The sequence below is a fragment of the Atractosteus spatula genome, chromosome 2 (genome assembly GCF_055471065.1).
Source record: "Atractosteus spatula isolate fAtrSpa1 chromosome 2, fAtrSpa1.hap1, whole genome shotgun sequence".
NCBI classification, from domain to species: Eukaryota; Metazoa; Chordata; class Actinopteri; order Semionotiformes; family Lepisosteidae; genus Atractosteus; species Atractosteus spatula.
The window spans coordinates 60,319,691-60,343,938 of NC_142707.1; the positions used below are offsets into that span (position 1 = coordinate 60,319,691).

Consider the following 24,248-nt stretch of genomic DNA (forward strand, 5'->3'; position numbering starts at 1 on the left):
TTTTGAGTAAATACAGTGAGACGTAATTTATTTTAACTTCACTTGGTTTAAAATATGGTACAACATTTGAAATTCCTTAACAGTTCATGGTCATCAATCATTAAGTCAATTCTACAGTTAACACTGTAAATACTATGTTTTTTCATAGTCCTAAAGTTTGGACTTCATATGTGGGCCAGCATTGGTATTTCAGAGCTCTGGAATCCTTGGACTGAGAAGCAGCACATATCATATCTGGAAGCATTACAACTATGCATCTTGATTTTTTTTCTCCTTTTCTAACATACTTGCTTTGTGAGTTTATTTGGCAAGCTGATCTGACCCTAAGACTGTCAGGCCTTATCTAATTAGCAGGGCCATGCTACATTCACATTTATGATTGCTGTGGCCTCACTTCGCCTAAAGTGAAGACCACATGCATTGCATGCATAGCTGAAAACCCAGTTTGTAGCCCTCTGTGAAATATTTATCTTTGCCACTTGGATGTGACTTGTTAATCTTCTCTTCTCTGTCAGTGTACTATTGATATAACCAAGTATAAACAGTTCTTGTGTTTGTGTGATAGGAATGCTAATGCATTAGCAGTATTAATTATTTGTGTAACTTTAAAATCATGTTATTTGACTTGGGGCCTAATTCTTTATCACAACAATATAAATTTTTCCATTTTATATTTTACCAATTTTACAGGGTTTAATATTGAAAGAATGGTCTTCACCATGTTAATACACAAAATTTCCTTCTTAAATCAGTCATTTCAAATATCAAATTAGATGATTTAGATCTTACTAAATATTAAATGCTTTTCCAGAGCACATTCAGGGGATTTTAATTCAGGTTTCTTGAAAGATCATAGAGTTTCTTCAGAAAACAAGATGTACACATGGAATTTTTTTGTTATGGAATCCAATGAAAACCCTTATGTTAGAGACCTGTGAGACCCATTTAAAGGGTTATTATAATAGGATTCAAACTGGTGGTCTTGAAGTCCCAGGTGCCATGGGACACCTGTTCAGGTGTTGCTGGTTATCAGCAGTGTGTCTCGATTTGTATCCGGAAGGTTGTGGGTTCAAAATCCAATTAATTCACTCCTATTGCTGCACAAAAAAGCTCTGCTGTATAGATGGGTTTTCTCCAGGTATATTTTGTAACTTGTTGTAAATGTGAATTTGTTCTCAATTGACTTATCTTGGGTGTGCAGTATTTGATTGCGGGTTCTTTTTACAGTTTTGTTGAAAAATGAAATGGAGCATAATTCACAAGTTGACTCTTAGCTTGTGCGTGGACAGTCAACGATTTATAGATGCCAGTTTTTAAATGTGAAAGCTGTATTTCTGAGTTGAGGTCTAAATCAAGATCGCTTCTGCTACCTAAAGAAAATACATTTTCATAAAATCCCGAGATCAGCTATGTAACAGCTGCTGGGTTTACAAGCCAGCTTTAAAAGTATATGAGCTTTGCGATACTTCCATTCAGTTATAAAGCTATATTTGCAGCTCTCTGAGGATCTTGTCTCTTGGTTGGGTGATGGGTCTGAGCAAGCAGGTCTGATCAGCTGAAGTGAAAAAGCCAAGTGAAAGTGTCTTTGGGAGTACTGGTGAGATCAACATTTTCCAGTGTGTCTTTTTGTTCAGGTGGGAAAGCTGTGGTGTTAAAGTCTAACTGGTAAAAATTAATCAGTGGGTCAAATTACTTAAAATTAATATAACTTATTATTAATTCTTATTTGTTATATAGGTTGGCAAGTAGTATAGACAGAGGCAGGATGTGCTTATGATATGCTGTGAATTGAAGGTGCGCTGTGGTGTTATACAGTAATTGCACATGGTCCTCTTTTGGGACAAAGGAAGTCTTGCCTGCAATCTGACATGACTAGGTGTGTTGTCCAGCCTAGTAAGGCAGTACTGGGAGATCCAATTAGGCAGGTTTTCTAATCTCTCTTTGAGCCTTAAGATAACTCAATTCCACATGAACAGATGAAAGATTTGAGAAGATATCAGTACCATGTAGTTCTCATCCTCCTCTGTCTTATGAAAAAAAATTGTAAGAGGTGCTATATACCAGGTGATAAACAAAAACATTCTAATTAGTGCCTAGATGCAGTAGTATGGCCATGTGATTGATAGCTTTGCTTATCAGTTTTTTTCTTAACCTTGAGAAAAGCCTCTGAATTAATCATGCTGAGTAATGTTTAATATTTAGTTTCAGGTCTCGTAGCCTTTTTCTCAAGCTAATGAGCTCTTTCCAAGCAAGCCTGCTTTTTTGTTGGTGTGGTATAAAGGGTGGTGTTTTTTATTTTTCTCCTACTGAAATAATTCTGTGAAAGGCCCTTTTTAAATTCTGAGGCATGCTGTGCTGTTGGTCTTTAACCACGTATTTCCTTAACAAACACATTTTCACAGGATGTCATTTTGCAACAGAAGAATGATCTTTTCATCAGACATTCTTACTATTACTGCAAAGAAAGAAAATTAATATTCATTGTTTAAGAGTCTGATATTACTTTGCAAAATGCCATTTCAGAATTCATTCAAGTCTTCTTGTACTCTTGTACTGCACCAAGTTCTTTTGAGAATATACCAGCATGTTACATCTGGGAATCTTGTTTAACATTACTCTTTGCTTTTCAATTTTCTGTGGTTTTCTGTGCTACTCAATTTACGAAAATTAGATCGGCTGCATCTCTCACTTCCTTATCGTGCCCTTCTTCAATCTCACCTGTGCATTTATGAATCCCACAGCTGCCTTGCTTCTAATTACTGTGGTACTTCACTCTAACATTCCAATCCACTGCTGTGTTATATCTGAGGTGTTCTCTATTTTTGTGTATATCTTCTGATATTACAAAATTGCTTGTTATGCATGATGTAAACTGCTGAGGTGTGTAACGTGTTAGACTGCATTTTTTAAATTTCTTGCCTTGGTTTCACCGTCTGCTTGTATCTTATGCAGACCCCCTTGAGACAAACTGGTTAAAGGCTAAATTAAGTATACATTTAGCACCAGTGTCCTAAAGGGTTTTTAGTTACTTGTCCAGGGCCGTGTTTGGTATGTGCAATACGCAATAAGCAAGACCTCATTGTATGAGCAAAAGGATGACAGCCTTTTTACATGATTCCTCTGCTTTAGGTGCAATTTGTCAGAAAATAGGTTATTTGTAATGTGTAGTGAACTAGGGAAAGAACTTAAACCTCTAGCTGTCCCTGTAGCCAACAGATGGAAAATGACTTCATCCTATGACCTGGGCAGGGTTTTTAGCATTGACACAGAGGTGAAAATCACTGACAAAGGAAGGGAGAGTAAGCATTCTCTGAGGGCCCATGAGCTCCTGTTTTTCATTAATACAGCAAAGATCCCACGGCCTCACTTGTAAGCATGCAAACTATATAATGCCATTCATAATTGTTAAGGGTCTGCTACTTGAGTGTTTCATTTTATTTTCTTGGAAATCTTTCTTATTCAGAGGAGTTTCTCAGTTCCTGGCAGAACAACATTTTAATGCACTAGACAGGAAAAAAAGCTGGCAGCTTCCATTGACTTGGCTAAGATATTTCCACAGAGAAATCAGTTACCTTTTTTGCTTTGGAAGAACAGGATCCTTACATTTTTCTTCTTTTAAAATGCTTTTACTTAAATTAGTTCAGAAAAACACCAGAACTTTTAGCTTTGGCAGTGTTATCCTCAAGGGTGGATAAGAAACACTTCTTCAGAGGCCAGGGTTGTCAAACACAGTAGGCAAATTCAATGCATTTTATGAATAAAGGGACTAGTCTGTACATAAGAAGATAATGGTTACAAATGGCAAGAGTTGTGTAGCTTGTACCACAACCCTGGTACAGTGGATATAAAAAGTCTGCACACCCTTACTGAAATTGCAGGTTTTTGTGATGTTAAGCCAGAAATCAAGATAAATCTCGTCAGACATTTTTCCATCTTTAATGTGACCCTGCAACCAACAAAATTCAAGTGTAAAACAAATAGATAATTATTAGGAAAAATAATTGAAATTAAAAAGCCTACAACACCCTGGTTGCATAAGTGTGCAAACCCCTCCCAACTAATACTTTGTGGAAGCACCTTTTGCATTTATTACAGCAGTAATTCTTTGTGAATAAGTCTCTATCAACTTTGCACACCTGGACTTTGCAATTTTAGCCCACTCTTCCTTGCAAAAAAGTTCAAGCTCCTTCAAATTGCCAGGGGATCTCCTGTGCACAGTCCTCTTTAGGAAGTTTTCTATGGGATTGAGGTCTGGGCTCTGATTGGGCCATTCCAAGACTTTGATCTTCCTTTTCTAAAGCCATTCCTTGGTTGACTTGGATGTGTGCTTTGGGTCGTTATCATGTTGGAAGGTGAAATTCCTCTCCATCTTCAGCTTTCTAACAGAGGCCAGCAGGTTTTGTGCCAAAATATCTTGATATTTGGAGCTAGTCATTATCCCATCTCTCATCTATGGGACATCTATCTGTCCCAGCTGAAGAGAAGCAGCCCCAAAGCATGATGCTGCCACTGCCATGCTTCACAGTAGGTATGGTATTCTTTGGATGATCTTTGATGTCTTTACACCAAAAATATCTTTTAGAATTAAGGCCAAAAATTCCATCCTTTGTCTCGCATGGTTTGGGGTGATTGAATGTATTTTTTTGCTACCCTAACCCATAACCCAGACGTGCAGAATACAGGAGATTGTTGTAACATGCAAGGAGTGACCAGTACCTGCCAGAAATTCCTACAGCTCCTTTAATGTTGCTGTTGGCCTCTTGGTAGCCTCCCTGATATGTTTTCTCCTTGTCTCCATACATTGTTTATTTAATCAGTTTTTTTTATCAGATTTAAAGGTTTGATAAGGTCTTGCATAAATTGTAACTACTATAATTTAAAACCATTGCATACAGTCAAGGGAACATGAGGGTCATACTTCTTCAAACACCTATAGTATTTTGTATATCCTCTGGCTTGGATTAGAAGCTTACTGTAGTGTTCTGTAATCTTCTTGCAATTTTTGAGTTTTCTGGGAAGAGCTACTCTAGGTCCTTCAGACCCTTTGGTTTCCACCTGTAAAGTTTTTGAGTTAGACTTACAAATCTTCAATTGGATTGAGATCTGGAGATTGAGCCTATTTTGATGTATGCTTTAAGTCATTGTTGTGCCTGAATGTCCATTTGTAGGCAATCTTGAGCTTCCTGGCGGAAGTACTCAGGTGTTCAGGCCAAAATGCCCTGGCATGTCTTGGAATTAATTCAATATTATGATTACACTATAACAATTTTAGATTTTTTTTTAAAGCAACTAACATACTCCAATCTGTAACTCTAATCTGATATGTTATGTTTTATACGGTTGACTTTGTATTTAACCACAAGCAAAATGTGCCTTTCATAAAAACAATAAATTATTTTCATTTCACACCACTTAATATTCAAATATATTGTGAAAGCTGGTGGAGGGTCTTATGTTAACAGAAAAAACTGTTTGACCATCACGTCACAGCGTTCAGATTAAATGGCTTTAATAATAGCGGATGTATTTAGCTTTTTTATGTGGTATTATTTCTCCTAAAACTCTCAGTAGTTACTTTGCCACAAAGAAATGCTTATGCAGAAAATGCTGTATATTTCAGGTCTGTGTCTGTCCATGACACAGGTTCCATTGCCTGACTTACTGTGGCAGAATTCATTGTTTTGTAAAGGTTTAATACATTTTAACAATATACAATAGGACATTTTGGGGGGTTATAATTGTATGATGCTTGTAATTGTATTATAAAAGCACAAGTACCTCTATCAGTGTGTATTTGATTATTGTACTTTTTATCCAATGTAATCTGTTCAAATTTTGATCAATTCTGTGCCTTTGATTTGTTTGGAGATTGCTCTTTTATCCTCAGTGTAGAAGTGTCATGTAAGTGTTATTCAACTAATATTCACAATAGTTTAAATCTGTTTCCAATTAGTTTATTTGACTTTTGCTTTGTACATTATGGTCAACATTCATTATCTACATCCAACTTTTTATTCTTTGCTAGCTCCAAGGCAGATGTTTTAATTTCTTATTTACATTTTTAATTTCAGATTGTTTTCATAATGAATAATTTCATTTAAAAATAATCTGTAAATCAAATAAAGCAAACGATCCAGTGCAAAGAAGCTTCCTGAACTACTGAAATATTAAACTGTAGGGCCTAGACTGCTGAGATTTATTTTAACTCCACATTGATATATTTGCTGGGTTATCAAGTATTTTAGTCGTGAGATAGTGTAATAATGGGGGTGGAACTAGAGATTATTTTTTATACTCTTTTTCAGAATTGCATGACTTGTTTATCCTTGAAAGTATTACATTTGTGTTCCACAAATTCAGTACTTCAGGTATTGCCGGTGTCTATTATAGCTACAGTCCTAGCTTCCCCAGGACTTCATAGAAAAAGTTGTGGTTTGGAGTTTGACAGGATTGCTTCTCTGTGGACACCGTACTGCAAGGTCAAAACGTGTGGTAACCTGTGAATTGGAGGTTTTAAACAGCTGGAATCAAAAGGTACTGCCATATCACTTTAAAAGTAAAGCAAGAGGTTTTTAAGTTCAAGTTGATGATGTTTTTTTAAAAAACTTTTCATCATTGTCTTTCTTTCCCCCCCTTGTCCAGCTCAAGAAGAGGGCTATAGCTGGCTCCGTAGATGCCCATATGGAGGTATTTTAGTCAAAGGGCTGCATTGCCTCAAAAGCCCCTGCAGCATTAATGACCGCAGCTTGAACTTAAAATAACTGAATCCCCTGATATTAACAAAGATCTTATCCCAGAACAGTAATATGCGGCTCTATTGCAAGGCTGTCACTTTCCTTCAGCTGCTGTTATCGGCCTTCTTCATACAGTGCATTGAACTATGTGACAAAATGGCTCTTTGCTGCGTTTATTTATGTTAAGTGTCCCAAACTTTGGTCCTTGAATCCTGCAATTCATCAGGTATTCCAAGTCTAAGTCAGCTACAGTGTTGAACCTGAGTTATACAGTTATATTGGCCTAATTACAGTCTGCACAATGTGAATGCAGTATGAATCGTGCAGTAGCATGTAAATGCACAGTTCTTCTGGAGAATCCATGCTATTATCATAGTAGGATTGCTTAGTTTTACTCTTCTCCACAGGCTATTTGAGTTTAACAGACCTAAAAGCCTATGTGATTGCAGGCCTTCATGCCTAAGCTTGAGGATCTCTAACTAAGGTTAATGTATTAACTGTTGTACATCCTGTTATGTGCAGTAATTGCCCTTAACCATGGTGCTTATTTGCCGTTCTTTATGCTGCAGATTGTGGTTTCAGAACTATTCTTGTACCTTTTTGTAAGCACATGTTGAAATGAATCAAATAGGTGTCTTGCACTGTTATGATGCCTTGTATTGAAGTATTTGGTGACATCCATGCAATATAAGTGCTGTGGGCTACTTTCTTTATCCTTGCAGAATCTTGTTGGAATCTTTATTTGATCAAAAAATAACATTGCAAATACACCACACAAAAAGATTGAGGGCAGGAACTTAGAATTAGCTTCTTTAAAATTCTACAGTCAAATTCATGAAGAACTGTTCACAAAGTCCCAGAAATGGTTGATTATTCAAGATTAATGGGTGTTCTTGAACTTATTATGAAAATGCTTAATAAGTGTTATCAGAATAACCAAAAATTGTGAACATCTCACATACAGTATCAAACTTTTTTTTTAATGATTACCTAAATTAAGTAGGTAGTCTTCAAGTACAATGAGATCCAATTTGGGGTAAGAACAGTGTGACTTCCATTCAGTGTCATGCACTCTAGCCAGCTACACACAAAGGAATGTCATCAAAGTTATAACCACCTACAGTATACGTCATACAGCTCTGATTATTCCTTTAATTCATTTTGTTTTATTTAATCTATTAAAAAATGCTGAAAGAGCACCATTTACATTTTAATACTGACATGCTACTTTCCACTTTTATTTAAAACACTTATATTGAAAGAAGGCCTAGCCTGTAGGTTATAAATAGTCAATAACTTTAGTTTATTTTGAGATATTTGGAGCACTAATTGCACCACTCCATCTAGAGACATTTAAAGCTTTTCTTTAAAACTTGCCAATAAATGTCCTTTTCCATGCAGCAGTGGTCTCTGCTTCAGTAAGAACTGTATCGCATAATTGTAAGGCTACACCTTTGCATAGGTTGGTTAAATATCCTTTTTGTTTGAAAGCTTATACTGTAGGTCTATTGAAAAATATAATGACTCAAATATAATTTATTTGCTGTTCTTCCAAAAAGTTGAACTGTTCTCAAAATCAAGTTAGTGACTTAAATATGTGCAATGTCTTGGAATGCTGTTTGATAGGGAAGAATACAGCAAGTAAGACATTAAAAAACAGAAAATAGCAGAAATTATTAACTCTTATTAACATAGTGTGTATACAGTGCTACAGTGTATGTGTACTCCATGATTCTTAATATTTTTTAGTATCATTATCTTCCATGTTCCTGTTCTTGGACTGTAAATATTTCAAGCGGTATTGGGATTTTCCGTTTTCAGCCACTGTACTAGAATTTAAATGTGTGGTCACAATGCCAAAGGTGGGACTGCCAGATATTATAAGATGGAGTTTGTTCAGATTCTTACAGCATGGAGCGGCCGGCTTGCTGAGATCTGACTGGTTTTCACTTCATGTCACTGATCCAGTGTATTAGCATACTGTTTGCCTTTAAAACATGTTCTTGAAATGCACAGTAAGATTGCAGGTCTAGCTGGTTTGATGCATTTCATGAAGGTAAGGAATGCTGAAATTGTCAGGCCTGTTATTGCTTTTTGACTATTTTAGTCAACAGATGCTGTAAAATATTACCTTATGCCACATAACAGCCTTGATTATTACAGATTAATATATATATATATGCACAATGTATAACCTTAATTACTATCCACCAAATAATATACTGTATATATCCACCATATTTGGAACTTAACCGTTGTGTCTTCATGTCTTGCTTCATGACTGCTAGTTCTGTAACCGCAAGTGTGACAGGAAGAAAAAGTGTAGACAGATTCCTTCTGTACACCCACTTCAAGTCACTCAGATTTTAACACATCGAGGAGGAGAAGTCCATACCTAAATGACAGCATCACAAGCATGCAGCTTCTCAGTCAATTGTGTGCTGTTGCTTGTGGAACCCTCACACTTATATAACTTAACATGCACATGGGAGCATGTCTTTGCTGGTCCCAAGAGCTATCGCTCCTTAACACATGACTGCAATCAAAACAAAAAGGCATATTTGAAAAAGCGAGAACGGTATTTAAAAGTTTAAGTAAAGAGAATTTTTCACAGTTGACTCTTACAAAGGTGAATCGGATTTTCAGGAATCTCGGTCTCAAATAGTGAAATTCATATTCCATAGGATTATCCAGTCCTAAATCACCAGGATTTAAGCAGTTAGAAAAAATGAAGATTAAGATTAAAGAAAAAAGATTTTTGAATACTGGACCCACTTTAAAAAAAGATTTGAAAAATGTCTTTATTAAAAAAAGTCCAAAAGGATACAGTATGTGATTTGTCTGTGGTTCTGGTCCCGGTGCATCTACTCATGTAGACATTTAGGAAGTCAAAGAAAACAGTTTCTGAAGTTAAAAATTTCTACAGGATCTTTGTACATGCACAGAAATGTTCTCCAAGTACTCAGTGGCACAGAAGTGACTTTTATTTATTAACAAACTCTGGACAAAGTAGCTCTCAATAACCCTAATAGTCAAGTCTTCTTTTTTCTCTAATGGACCCTTCAGGAGTTGGGTCATTTAGAACTTTTCTTCCTGTCCTATGTAACCTTGTTCATTAGAAATATTTAGAAAGTTCATCAATTTAAATGCTTCTTATGTTTTTTTTTAAATTATCACTTCCTTTTCATGCGTTTGAACATTAGCTGCTTTAGTTATCGTTATTATTTTACATTTGTGAACATAAATCTGTAGAATTAGAGTATAGATGGATGGTGGTTGTGATTTAATATCTCTGCAGTCTATGGATCATGAGGAAAACAGTGCCTACTAGATCTTCATGTGTGCAGGGGGAGCATTTTTGGAGTGTGAAACAAAAATATCTATATATAAGAAAAAAAGTAACCTATCAATTTATATGAAGGGGCAAGGAAGGAGCAATAGATTGTTTTTTTTATGTGAGGTAAACACAAATTTGTTTAAATGAACAAATATGTCAAGCTTTAAATTGTCTGTACCGTAGTTATTTTTGCCAAAAACACTATTCTCCCGTACAAGTTCAAATAACCAATGTTTGCTCATTTCTTTACTAGTGTTAACACTTTTGGAGTGTTTCACTCTTGGCATAACGTACACAGGCCCTCGTTCGAGAACGATTATCCCAATTTGTTTTTTTTAATGTCACTTGTGATCTTCATTCTTTGAGTTGTCTGTCAGCTCAGTGTAGGTGATAGTAGCACAATGACAATTTCTACCCATACAAAAGTGAAGAATTGTCCATCTTGCATGCTTAAAAAAACAAACTGTGCTCCAATCTAAAGAAAAGGCATGAAATTCAGATGCTACCATTGATCATAGATGGCTTAAAGTGAAATATTTAACAGTTGTACAACTTAATGATTAAACCTGATTCTTTAAGCATTTCAGTAAAAGGAGAGTCAATATGTCCAGTTCAGTTGGATGAAGATATAGCAGCACCTCACTCAATGCAAGTATATAGTTTCTTCCCTTTAATGAATGATTCATTTAGTGCAACATTTTAGAGTCATGGGATAAAAATGTTCTAAGCTCCAAAATCCATACATTGTGTATTAATTGCAGCCTATATCTCGTTACCATTATGATATCCTAATATTTATTTTAAACTATTCAGCCGTTTTGTTCTTCAAACATGTTTGCTTAAAACATAATTAAGACTAGACTGAATCCTTCCTGCACATTCATGTTAAATATATTTTACCCTTGGGAACATCTGTCCCTGAGTTCTTATGCTATACATTTGATGTATAGCTCACTGTCAACATGGTTTTAGATTTTTTAGATAGTGAATTACACAGATATATGTAAATTTCTCATTTTGCATAGTGCTATTGCTCAGATGTTATAATGTTTCATGTTTGAACCAAGATTTACAGTAGTTGGTTTCCCAATGCTAACAGCTCATTTGTTTTAAGCCTTAGTGGTTTTTAAGTGGTTTGTAGTCACACAATTAAAAATATTCAGTGCATTTTATAGGTTGCTCATTCACTTTTAATTACTGTACTACCATAAGAATGGAAAGCTCAATACATGTTTAATCCACTTATTTTGCCTAATCTAGCTTTCTTAATTGATGATTCACTATTGTTCAGTGCTTCAAAATGTACTTAATATTACATTGATTAACTTTACAAAGAACTTACTTTTCACTTTTCGTTTAGAGGGGCCATTGAATTATACTTAAATTAACTAAGTTCTGTAAACATCCAGTAAAATGAATGTTCAGCACCCAGTATTAAGCCTGGGATTTAAAACAGAGCTCTTTGCTTCAACAGTCGCAATAATTAACTCTTAGACCTGACATGCTGTATACTGTGTGATGCATAATGTGTGTCTTATTAGAAGAGTTATTAGTAAATAGGCCTAATTTATGTAATTTAAATCTCTTGGAAATGGAATATAAATATGCTGAGTGTTGATCTGTTTGTATGGTGTTCGACCATGTATTTGCTTGAGATCTGTTTGTCCTTCATGTATAGATGAGGTTAGAACCGTAAACTTAAGTGAAATTCATTCAGAACGGAGAATTGAATGCACAGTGAAATACAGAATGGTTTACAGTGAGCAGTGAAGCATGAGCCAGAAGGCACAAGTAGAAGTACAGGAGTCACATCTTTACTTAAAGATGTTATGGGAATATGGAACAAGCTGGCCAGTCATTTTGTGAAGGTGATACGATCCTTTAATCAATGAACTACTACCGAATGGCCCCATCTTGCTTGTAACCTTTCTAATGAATAGGAAACACTGCTTTAAAAGAAGTGGGTATCTGGAACAGCTTCTCACCTGCGTAACTGAGACTCACACTCCACTATGAAATGACTAGACAAAATGTTAGATTCACTTAGCTGCTAAAGTACCAAATACAGTAGATGAGATACCAGATAGAGATAGATAGGCCTTATGGCTCCTCTTTTTTTGCAGATTGGTCTTATATTCCAGGTCCTGGTTACTGACTACAGGATTGTGGTCAGCTTCAGCATTGCCAAGTTATAACTTGATTAATCTACTTACAGAACACAGATGTTTTCTAGCTAGAATATGTAGTGTTAGCACATTTATCTGGATAAACTGTTTTTTTTTTTCTCAAAAACATTACACTATACTTTTTAAATGGTCTGTGGGATTCGCACAGAAACTGTGAAAAGATTTGTTTACAAACATTTCAGATACATTTCACTTTTTTTCCCTCTGGAATGAAGTGCTGACCTATTGTTTCCCTCATGGTTTGCTTTAGTCACTAAGTTCTAAAGTTTCACAGTTTCAGTTATGATGCAATCTCAGTCCCATTCTGTGGTTTGAAATCTTTTTTCAAGCTGATCATATTGTGCTACAAAATATCTAGCCATAGTAGATTAATTAAAATTTGTGACTTTTCTAGTACATTAAGAATGTCAAATAATTTACATTGTCAGACCTACTATATGACTTTTCCACTAATATTGCAAACAAGTGTTAGTGTTCTGCGTTTTATCACCATTTTCCTTTAAATGACTGGTTTCATTGCCATGTTAATAACATTACAAATCTGCTAATTACCAGTTATGGTGAACTGTTTTTCACTTGGCATCTCAACAGCTTTCTGTTTGCCTCATTCATCCCACAAGTACAGTTTACAGATGGCACTGATTCACTAATTCCACAACCTGTTTAATGTTCATTTCAGTCCTGCAGTTTTATATCCGAGTATGGTTGCTCATTTATTTTCACCAGTTGTTGAACATGTAGTTCTACATAGCGTAAAATAATCACAACCACAGTATATAAATTGGTTTTTAATAATGTCTGCATAGGGTTCAAGGAATGCATTTTTTTTCTGCACTAAAAGTGAAGATGCAGTGATAGCTGCCGTTTTAGGGGCGCTATGTCACTGTAACATAAACACTAAGAACAGTAGCACTAATACAGACTAGAACCACAACGATTATCCCAGTTCGAACTAGATCAGTGTGGCATTTAAATTCAAGTCACGAGAAAGATTACGTTTCTAATGGTCCACTTCTTTCTTTCATTCTGTCGCTAACAGTTGTGAAGAAATTATCAGTTGATAGTTTCTTGTCCTGTCAACCACAGCTTTGTGAGCACATGTATAACTTTGCTAGACAGATGTTTTTACTGTAAACATTAAAAACTAGCCTTCGAGCTCTGTATTATTATTATTATTATTATTATTATTATTATTATTACCTGTTTTCACTTTATTTTTCTTCTTTCCCCTCTCTCAGGCTATGACTTTGCCGCAGTGCTGGAGTGGTTCGCCGAGAGGGTGGACCGCATCATCCTGCTGTTCGACGCCCACAAGCTGGACATCTCTGATGAGTTCTCCGAGGTCATCAAGGCCCTGAAGAACCATGAGGACAAGATCCGCGTGGTTCTGAACAAGGCTGACCAAATCGAGACCCAGCAGCTGATGCGGGTCTATGGCGCCCTCATGTGGTCGCTGGGCAAGATTGTCAACACCCCCGAAGTCATCCGCGTCTACATTGGCTCCTTCTGGTCCCACCCGCTGCTCATCCCAGACAACCGCAAGCTGTTTGAAGCAGAGGAGCAGGACCTGTTCAAGGACATCCAGTCCTTGCCCAGAAATGCTGCTTTGAGGAAGCTCAATGACCTTATCAAGAGGGCACGGCTGGCAAAGGTAAGACTTTTTCTATTCATTCATCGGTCTCCTATCCATAAGCCACAAACCAAAGCCTGCACCTGAAAGTGTAGGCCGCAAGGCAGGGCAAGAGCACAATCCTTGTGGATGTGGGATAAAAATCCATCAAAAGGCAATAGAGACAAAGGACAACTGTGAGTAACCAGTCCAACGCTACCTTTCTAGTGCTTGTGTTTTTACATCACCTTACCTTCATGTTTACTTGTGTTTTTTGGATTTCTACCTCAATCAACAGCTGTAGAAACTGATGGCAGGTGGAGAAGGTTAATAACATAAACAAGGGTGTAAAAGTGATCTTGCTCTGGGAGTAGGCATCATGAAGCCCTTTCTTAAATTTAGTGAAGCTGCTTTGAGCCTGCATTAATAGTTTTTTAAAGGAAATGCATTCAAACCACTTGAAAAAATAGATTAGCCTCAGAATCCAGTTTGTATTGTCTAAATAGCTTTTATGCACAGTGAGAAAACACTTGTTTATAGAACATAGGAAGTGACTATGTCCCAAGTTCTGAAAATGAAATATGAAAATTGTTAGTCATTTTTAAATGAAGAGACGGGCGTTCTCAGTTGTTCGAGACATCTGGAATGCTTGAGCTTTCTGAACTTCAAAGTGGTTCTTCTGTAAAATACCTGCCTGTAATACAGGATATGACACTCTGTAAAGACATCTTAAAGGAAGTGCTGTAGATCGTTCAACCACAAATCCTCCCTATTGTCACAAACCCGTCATCATTGCAACATAAAACAAAGAATTTACAGTTCTTGTTATAATTACATCTACTGTCTTGTCAGTGTTACTTTTATCTGATGAGCAATGCTAATCATGCATTAGCATTGAGTAGTGACTGCTGAGTTGCTTTGAGTGTCTGCTTTCACCTTTCATCTTAAATTAAATACAATTAAAGTTCTGATATTAGGCTTCATCACCAGCGATCCAACAATGTTTTTGTTACTATTCAGTAGGTTGCCAGATTTCTACCTATCAAAAGAAGAATGAAGAAATAATGCAGTGATAACCATCAGTCAACTATCGAGCATTGCCTTAATGTTACTCAACGGAAACTATTCCAAGCGGTTTTTGACTTCTTATAAAGAGCAGTGTTTTTCCCTAAGGGCTTTAGAGTTTAATTGGCAATATCCTGTACTTCTGAAATTATTAAACATTGCTTTGACATCAGCTGATTGAGCTTCTGCTTTCCTAAATGTTGTACAAATGTGCATGTCAGATGTCCAGGACTAGATTAGTTCCACTCAGTATCCTGGTGCTGGATTTATTTTGTTTTTGTGGATTATGTTGTGCTTGTTTTGCTTCTGTACAGACTGAAAAGCATTCAGTCTGTACAGAATTGGTTAATTCTACTGAAAATGCTTTTGAGCTGGCAGGCTGAAGGAAATATAGTCCAATATATGAACATTTTTTTTTAAGAAAGCCCTGTAGTTCTGCAGCTGGTTAGCATGGGAAGTACTGTACATTATTCTTCAGAATGGGTTCAACATGGCAGCCTGTCACTATGCCAGCCGTAGTGGGGCTGTGATCGACTGGTCTGTGCCAGCAGGCCAGCTTGCTCTCTTGTTGCTGCAGTACAGAACATCACAAGCAGCCCACAGAGTGTTGTTTCGCTCCGCCTGTGGCCTCTCTTACCCACAGAAAACCACAGCACAACCTACTGATGTGCAACATTCTTGATCTGCGAACATCATTTTTTGTGTTACATGTGATTGCGAGAGAAAAGCGCTTAATCATGTTGAGCAAATTCAACTGCATAACTTTAAGGTTATTTTTAACTTGGTCTATTTCTTAATGTGTTCATCTGTTGTTCTGTTTCACAGTATCAGTGAGATGTTTCAATCTTGTCTTTTGTGACTGCGTAGTGAAATGTCTCTTGTATGTGTTATTTCTATTTTTAATAATTTCATTGATAGTTTTATATGAGTTGAGTATTCTTGTAATTAGCAGTTTTTACACATTTGCAAAGGCTGTTTTGCAGCATTAATACTTAATTTTTAAAACCGCTTAGACATGGAAAATGGTGTTCATGTATAAAGTCTCAGCCATCTGCAATACATTGCAGGACAAAGTAAAAAAAACTGGTCATCATGCTGACGTAGAGATTTTGAGATCTGAGGCCAAAAGAAATTGATACACAGTACCTTTGCATTGCTCTCACATTTGACAAGTTCCTTTTTGATGCATAAAGCACTATCATTTATAGAGTTAATGGTCCTTAAATGTCACTCCTTTGATTTTTTTTTCTTCGCTAAAAATTTCTACCAGGCAGTGAGTGGTATAATCTGGCGTTAGACTTGCACTCTGCTGTGGAAACCCCAGTAGCATTGCACATTTGAGTGGCTGTTCCTAACTAACAGCACATAGTTAAGAGTTTAACCATGTGAGCATATTGCAAACAATTGCGAGGAAGGAAAGGTCACTCGGCAGACTAGGTTTCTTCATTGCAGGTCTCTGGTCAGATAGTAAAATTATCTGCTCTGCACATGAAAAATTTCCTAAGTGTTTCTTGACACAGTGGGAGAAGGCAGAACATTCCGTTCTAATTCCATTATAAGGAATTCTGTCTTCCATCCTGCAGTTCAGCTTCTTACTGCAGACTTCACTCCCATGTTTTTTGTCTTAATTATAAAAAAAATTATAATGTAGATAATGCCATTTTTGAGTCCTTTCTTTTTTGCATAAATTGTCAAAACTCATGAGAAATGATGGATTGCAAGGAGTATTTTCTGCACACATGTATGTACAAATTACTTTGTGTGTCTGTTCATAGTTGAAGAAATTGCTTGTGATAAGTGATGCGCAGCATTTGGAAGAATATGTGAGTAAACTTGAGTGATTAGAAAGCACCACAGAAAATTCCTTGAAGACAACAAGCCAGAGTTGTATCAGCAGTATTTTTAATTCCTGTAGTGCTTTTTTCTTTTCCACAGTGTACCCAGTTGACAATAAGCTTGGCAGTTACAGGGCTCATTTTTCAGGCTGTCCAAAAGTACCAAAAGGAACATTGGCCTCATTTGTGATATTTTATCACGAGTCTCTCTCTGTATTTCATTATTTTTCTGTATCGGAAGAATACTTGAAATTATTTCTGAGGCGCTGATGAGCATAGTTTAAAAAGGTGACAAGACCTTTTGGATTAAAAAGGAAGTAAAGCGTTTCATTTTAAGCCACATAATGTTCATTTGACAGACAAATGGACAACAGCCAGAGCTCCAAAAGCACAGACAGTCCTTGCCTCCTGTTTCCCTTATTCAGTGCCCTTGGGAAAGAGAGCAGATCCTGTGCTCTCTCAGCTGGATAGTGTGCCAATCCCAGGTGGTCTGATCCTGAAACTGCCACTTAGCTAAAGGAAGGTACAGGAGTTGAAGTTCTTAGGACTTTGGGTCAGAACCCTGAAACAGCTGTCCACTTCAGAATGGGACATCTTCTTCCTTGGCATTGTTTTTATTCACAGAAGCAAGTTACTCTTCCTCCCCTGTCAGCAGCTATGTAATTGCCCTTCCCTCTTTCAGTTCAGCGAGATAATTGATATACAGTGTTAATTTCCAGAGCGGAATACTTTATTTGGTCTGTTGAGCTTTTCATCCTCAATACAATACTAGGTCAATGCATTGTTGTGTCATACTAGCTTTTATGTGTGTGCTACTTTCAGTCTGAAAACATCGCAGGATTATGTATACAATACAACAGATTGCAAACAGAAAGTGTCATCACCAAAGACTTAGAGCAAGGCAAGGAATTGTGTGGAATCTAATATTGATGTATCCCAAAGTCTATCAGATGTGGATCTGGATAAGATTCAGATGTGAAAGTGGAATTTGCGTCTCCTGCATTATTTGAACATTGCTTTTAAAAATAGCTCTTATCAGAAGGACTTCAGCTACTGCAGTTTTCATCTTGCAGAAACATGTTACTCATTTTCAAACCTGATCAACCCTGTTTGTAAACTGTTTTTGCATTTTTTAAATTGGCTTTCACAGAAATTTCTACAGTGTTATTGTTCAAAATCAGATGCCGATACAAAAAAGTGCTGTTTGAAGAATATAATTGCTGTTCACTCATCCAGACGGTAAAAGATGGGTTATTGGACAATTCTATTCGCATTATGTAATATACATCTGTAACTGCTGTTGGCAGCTTTGTGCAAGTATCAACTGTCTGTAAATGGCTAAAATGCCTTCCTATTGGAAAAAACAGGGAATATATTGCCATGCTATTACAGTATGTGTGGGTGTTGAGGTTAGTATATCATTCAGCTGGGACAAATCTGCACTGTGTAAATGGTAGTGCTAATGAGCTGCAAAATGCTGTAAAAGGCTGTTGCTCCTGTTAAGCATGTAATGTTAAAGTAACGAATAAATTTGTTGATATAATGGGATTGAAGTAAGCATCAGGGGTTCTTCTACCTTTTCTGACTCCTCTGGAACTGTGTTTTCTCCATATGCAGATTTATGTTTATTTTAAATAGTGTATGTAATGTTTTGTTAAAACCTGCTCACACCGTGGTGTTTACTAAAATTTTCAGAAGAAATTGACTACACTAGAGTCACACAATTTCTTTTTGGATTGAGAGATACACTGTAATTTAGGCTAGAAGATTGCAGTTTTTATTCTGTGCTTTGTCTGCTTCCTCCTAAATATTCTTTACCTTCCAAGGACTTCTGAGGAATTGTCACCTCTTCATTTTTAATGGTAGGCCTTGCATCTCAGTTTATCCTCATCTCTCTCTTGTGGTTAGTCCTGAGCTGCCTGAGATCGCCATCTGTTTTTGTTTGTGCCGGAAGATGTGTGCATGCCAATACTGCTGCTTGTTTTAATATGACACTCTATACCTGTACTGTATGTTCTGTGTATGCTGCAGGAGACTCTGCTGCCATGCTTAAGATGTGTGGGACTGTATTAAGTACACTCTGGACCCTATGTTACCATTTAATTTTTAACAATCGTCTATTAGCTCCCAGTTGGCTGGAGCCTTGTTTTAAGAACAGTAGATCAGTCGTTAGGAGCCTCAAGAATGCTCCATTACTAGGTCAAGGATGTTCTGCTGTTTTCTCAGGTTTTTAATTGATATTCATCAAAGCTGTTTCCCTCTAACCTGTTTCATTGTTTGAATTGTATTTCCCTAATTTTGTGATTCCTGGGATAGTGCTGCAAGGACTGTGAATTATTATTATTTTAATCTGTGTTTAGTCTTCCGCTGACTAGAACTGTCCTGTGAGAACTTTGGAGTCTTCTTTCAGAAGCACTTATAAGTAGAGATCTAGATCCTGTGCTTCAGGGATGCTTTGGTGCTCCTTAAGTTGGTATACCAACTTGTTTCCCCCATTATCATTGTGGAACAGCTGCAAAATTGCTCTGATTTTATTTTTGATTTGTGGTCCAAAATGTCCATAAGATTATTTTTTACTCTGCTGCTTAATTTTTAGCATCATCATTTTGCAGTATCTTCTGGAAATATTCTGGTTCCTCGGAAATATTTTACAAAAGCTGTACATTTCAATGTAGGGGCTGTGGCTGTTCATATTGAAGAGCTGTTCCAATAATTTCAGTGCCGCCTGGAGATCTCATTGCCATATTATAGAGGTTCAGGTGTTCAATGGCCGAGTCCTCTCTGACTAGTTGAATATCGGGACTGTCAATCAGAAGAATTTCTCATTCTGTTGGACTGCTGTGATTTTTCCTTAATTTTTTTTCAAAATGTTAACACAGTAAGCCATGCTCTGAATCTTACTCCTGGTTTAAAAATGCTCATTAATAAACATTAATGTACTGAAATTCTGCCAGCTTGTGTCTGCACATCTAGGTTCGCCCTTTACCCTTTATTCCCTGTTAAAAGGTCACAGAGACTAGAAACACGTACATTCAGAAAGCAGCAAAGAGGTGTTAGATTAAAACCCATGGAAAGTCCATGCATAGATGAGAATTGCCTCTGCTAACCAATCTTTAAATTGATTTTGCAGGTCCACGCTTACATAATCAGCTCCTTGAAGAAAGAGATGCCTGCTGTCTTTGGAAAAGAAAACAAGAAGAAGGAGTTGATAAACAGTTTGGGGGAAATCTACGGGCGAATTGAGAGGGAACATCAGATTTCTCCAGGGGATTTCCCTAACCTAAAGAAAATGCAGGTGAGACCCATTTCCAAGTGTGAGAAAATATACTACAGAACTTAGATGCAGTTTTGCTCAGTTTTGTATAAAAGATTTAAACCTATGTGCTGTTCAAAACCAAGACAAAAACAAAGAAGAGCCGTAAAGTACGTCCGATATAATTAAGCACATTACTTCAACTATTCACTCGAGCACCTACAGTAGGTAGCCTGAATGGTCTCTTGTGTGTAACCTTTGTTATTAAAAACTTTAATAGGCTGCAACCTTCAAGTGATTCCACAAATTTTCAGTTGGACAGAAGGTCAGGGCTCTGACTGGACAACTTGAGGAGGTTTAATTTTTTGTTCTTTAACAGCTTCAATGTTTTTTGGGTTATTGTCAAGCTGAAAGGTGAACTTCCATCCCAGTTTCAACTTTCCTGCAGAAGGCCTCAGGTTTTCCTCAAGGACTTTTATTGGCTTTGCTCCATTCATTTTCAGTTGTACCCTGACAAGTGCCTGGTGATGAGAAACATCCTAGTAATTTGATTCTGCCTCTGCCATTCTTCACAGTAGGGATGGTGTTCCTTGGGTGATGTGTTTGGGTGAAAAGTATAAACAGATAAAGCAACCCGTCTTTCCCGTATTTCTTCTTTCAGGATCAGCTACAAGCCCATGACCTGACCAAGTTTCAGCCACTGAAGGCAAAACTGCTGGACACTGTAGATGACATGTTGGCCAACGACATTGCTCAGCTCATGGTGCTGGTAAGGCAGGAGGAGACCCAGAAGCCCAACCAGGTGGTCAAGGGAGGTGCCTTCGACGGCACGCTCAACGGGCCTTTTGGTCACGGCTATGGCGAGGGAGCAGGCGAAGGCATCGACGAGGTGGAGTGGGTGGTGATCCGAGACAAACCCATGTATGACGAAATCTTCTACACTCTTTCCCCCGTCAATGGGAAAGTCACTGGAGCCAATGCCAAGAGAGAGATGGTGAAGTCTAAGCTACCCAACACTGTACTGGGCAAGATTTGGAAACTGTCTGACATTGACAAAGATGGCATGCTGGATGATGAGGAGTTTGCCCTGGCGAACCACCTTATCAAGGTCAAACTGGAAGGCCATGAGCTACCCAGTGAGCTCCCTCCTCACCTAGTCCCTCCTTCCAAGAGGAAAATTGCTGAATAAATGAGGGTGCAAATAGTAATGGGAAGTATAATGTAGGCTTCAGAAACTAAACAAAAAGAAGCACAGTTTTCAGACCCTTTGGTCAGACAATGAAAGCAGGGATAAAATTGCTTCCTTGCTGCAACTTTTTTGTTTCTTAAATTGAATGAATCTTAATCAAGAGAGTGTGGTGAGGAGAAATTTAGGTTTATATCCCCTTTGTTACCATGCTTTAGAGAGGGTCTGGTTCACCAATCTATATACACATGGATTGCTAAAAGTGGTCTTCCTATTAGCCTACTCTTGTGGGTGTTAAAAGCAAAAGAGTTGTTGGATAAGACTGATACGAAATGAAATTGCCATCTTTTCTTCTTCTTTGAGTCTAAACTTAGAAGAATATTATTTGGCTTTTCAGGACCCTAGGCATGCTTTGTAAGGGAAAATGTCTTAATTCTTTAGACTCGTTCCTCCTTGTACAGATACACATAACTCTAGAACATAATATATTCATATATTGTATCTGATGACCTTGTAGAAGTAGGTGTAGAGATCTTCTTTCTTCTTGCAAACAGGCAGCATCAAAACTTAAATGCAAGCCCTTCATAGCCTGACCGAGAGACTGTTAAATTAGGTAACTGAAGTTTTTTTTTCTTGTGTTGGCAGTTGAGAGGTCTTTTAAGTGCTTAGTGTTTAAAATTAGAAGTAGTATCCCTGTCTACTTACTATACATTAATAAATATTTATCTTATTACAGCTACCTAGAGTACTTTGTAGGATGTATTTAAATGTCTGCTGAATGGAAAACTGACACTTTTTTGGGGAAATCTGAAATCTGGGAAATGTTTCTATAAAAAGATGGTGCAGAATAACTTGTGACATACCTCTGTTGTTAGCTATATTAAAATGGTGTGTGCTTCTATGGTAGAATAGTTTTCTCCAGGTTGACACTATGCTCTTGCTTGTACAGTTTGGAGATGCTGAGTCTGGTAGTGCTTAGAGAATAGTTTTTACAATGAGGAAAATATGACTCCAGTAACAGGTCAGATAACAGCCTGCTGTTTATTATTTTCACTATTTATAACAGACTTCTTTTATTTATGTAGTGTGGCCTTTTAGTGCAGAAATTAGCACACTGATGGAGATTTTCCTTTGTTACAAATAGAGGTTTCCCACAATGATTTGAAAGGAGGCTATAATTAAACAGTCCTATCCCGACAGAGCGTAATTAAATTTATTAGATTGGATGAGAGGTGTGTAGTGTGCCTTCAATCAAGCAATGAAATAACTCTGCAATGTGAGCTCTAGAACATCCTGACGATGTTCGTATCACACTGGCACATCTGATTTGTTGCTTATTATAGCTATTACAGTTGCATTTCTAGGGAATAAGGTAGAGATGGACCTTCCACACTAAGCCAAAATCCACACATATTTATTCCTCTTTTGCAATAGCAGCAAAAACAGCACAAGAGAAACATTTTCAGTAAGATGGCTGTAAGATGAATAAATGTTTTTGTATCCTCTTTTTAGTTACACTTTATTACCATTACAATTTTAAAAAGTGACATTATCCCTCTTCGAACAATTAGATGCTCAAGCTTCTTTTCTATAACGGTTAAATAAAAAGTCAGTGTTTGATTGTATAAGGTCCTAACCAAACTTTCATTAGAACATAAAAAATATTGTGACAGGCTCTAACAATAATATGCTCTATGGTCTCTTCATATCCTATGAAACGAGTCCTTTAGACTACTGAGTACCATTGGAAATTTGAGCCCAATATCTGGACATGCAGTACTGTGTAAAAAATCAGGAAAGATGGATAACTGCTAATACTAACTGAAGTGGATCATTTTCTCTTTTTCCTGAATAACACTCGGCCAAACCATGTCCAGACTGTGAAGGACAAGATTACCCTTTTAATGTGACTGTCCATGAAGTCTACTAGAGGATTGTCTTTTTGCCTTCATTTCTGAACTGATTTCACCATCAATCTGTTGAAATTCTGTGAGTAGTGTAATGCTAAATCCAATTTTGAGTAGTAGGCAATGTCAGTTCTGTTATTATATGTACTGGTTTAACCTTTATTAGTTAATAAGCTGTCATATGCAAATGTAAAGCTTATTGTACAGTATGTCATATACAGCTTGTTAGTGTACATTAAGGTTCAAAGACCTAATTTAAAGTGTAACTTCTTTTCCTTTTAGCTCACACTTTGTTTTGGCAGGCTAGTTGTTGCTAATATTTTTCTCACCTTGTTGATCGTACTGTATGTTTAAATCCAACATGTTAAAATGGAAAGAATTCAGGAATTGTAACATGCACCTGCACAGTATTATATACGAAAGCCAAATGACTAATTAAAACATTTTTGGTAACTCAAATTTTTTTATCATCCTTTTAAATTCCCTCAACTTTGCCTGTCCTTTCTATGATTTCTAACGCAATGATTGTGATCTTTAAAGATGTGTGGTTGGCTTTATATTTTTGAAGTGCTGAAAAGCGTATGCAAGCAGCCTGCTCTACAGACTCTGGAACTTCTCTGAAAAGAGCAGATGGGTGGAAATGCTCTGGGATGCCAGAAATTGTTCACAATGAGATTATAGATGTATTATTCATAACAAGTAGCATAATGTCTTCTTGTAGACTGGTGTTGTGTAATCCCAAGTTCTCTGTTAACCTAGTTAGTGTTTGCTTTACAAACCTGTATAAAAAAAGCTTTCTGACTGTTTTCCGTAAACTTCCCAGCCTGTGAAAAATCCAGTGCTAAAACATTCCTCATTGATGGAGGCTCAGCTTTCAAAAATAAATAAAACCTGTTAATACAGACCATATTCTGTCATGTTTTCATTTTCTTTGTTTTTTTTTTTTCATGCCTGTCATAATGGCATTCTGTTGTTTCAGAAGATGGTGGAACTGGAAGAAAATCACTGAAAGGCCTAGTGGAATATCTAATGCATTTCTCCAAATTCTGATATTTTTTTTACTTTTTAGAGAAAAAACTAACCCTGGTGCAGGAGGCTGCTTCTCATTACTAGTTCAGCTCCAGTGCGAAGTAAGG

At 36.9% G+C, this 24,248-nt stretch overlaps 1 protein-coding gene across 5 annotated transcripts in view; it reads left to right on the plus strand.

The window, feature by feature from the left end:
- The window catches only part of ehd3 (EH-domain containing 3), a 44,177-nt gene extending 20,158 nt beyond the window's left edge, over nucleotides 1–24,019 (plus strand). For 3 of the 5 annotated variants that reach the window (XM_088934706.1, XM_088934699.1, XM_088934730.1), the window contains 4 exons: nucleotides 6,643–6,687; nucleotides 13,496–13,908; nucleotides 19,897–20,061; nucleotides 20,681–24,019. In XM_088934706.1, coding sequence (XP_088790832.1) covers nucleotides 6,643–6,687; nucleotides 13,496–13,908; nucleotides 19,897–20,061; nucleotides 20,681–21,208 — 1,151 coding nt within the window. In that variant the 3' untranslated portion in view covers nucleotides 21,209–24,019. The remainder of the gene's footprint in view (nucleotides 1–6,642; nucleotides 6,688–13,495; nucleotides 13,909–19,896; nucleotides 20,062–20,680) is intronic. The other 2 variants (XM_088934721.1, XM_088934712.1) reach the window with 1 other exon arrangement.
- Nucleotides 24,020–24,248: the final 229 nt, after the last annotated feature.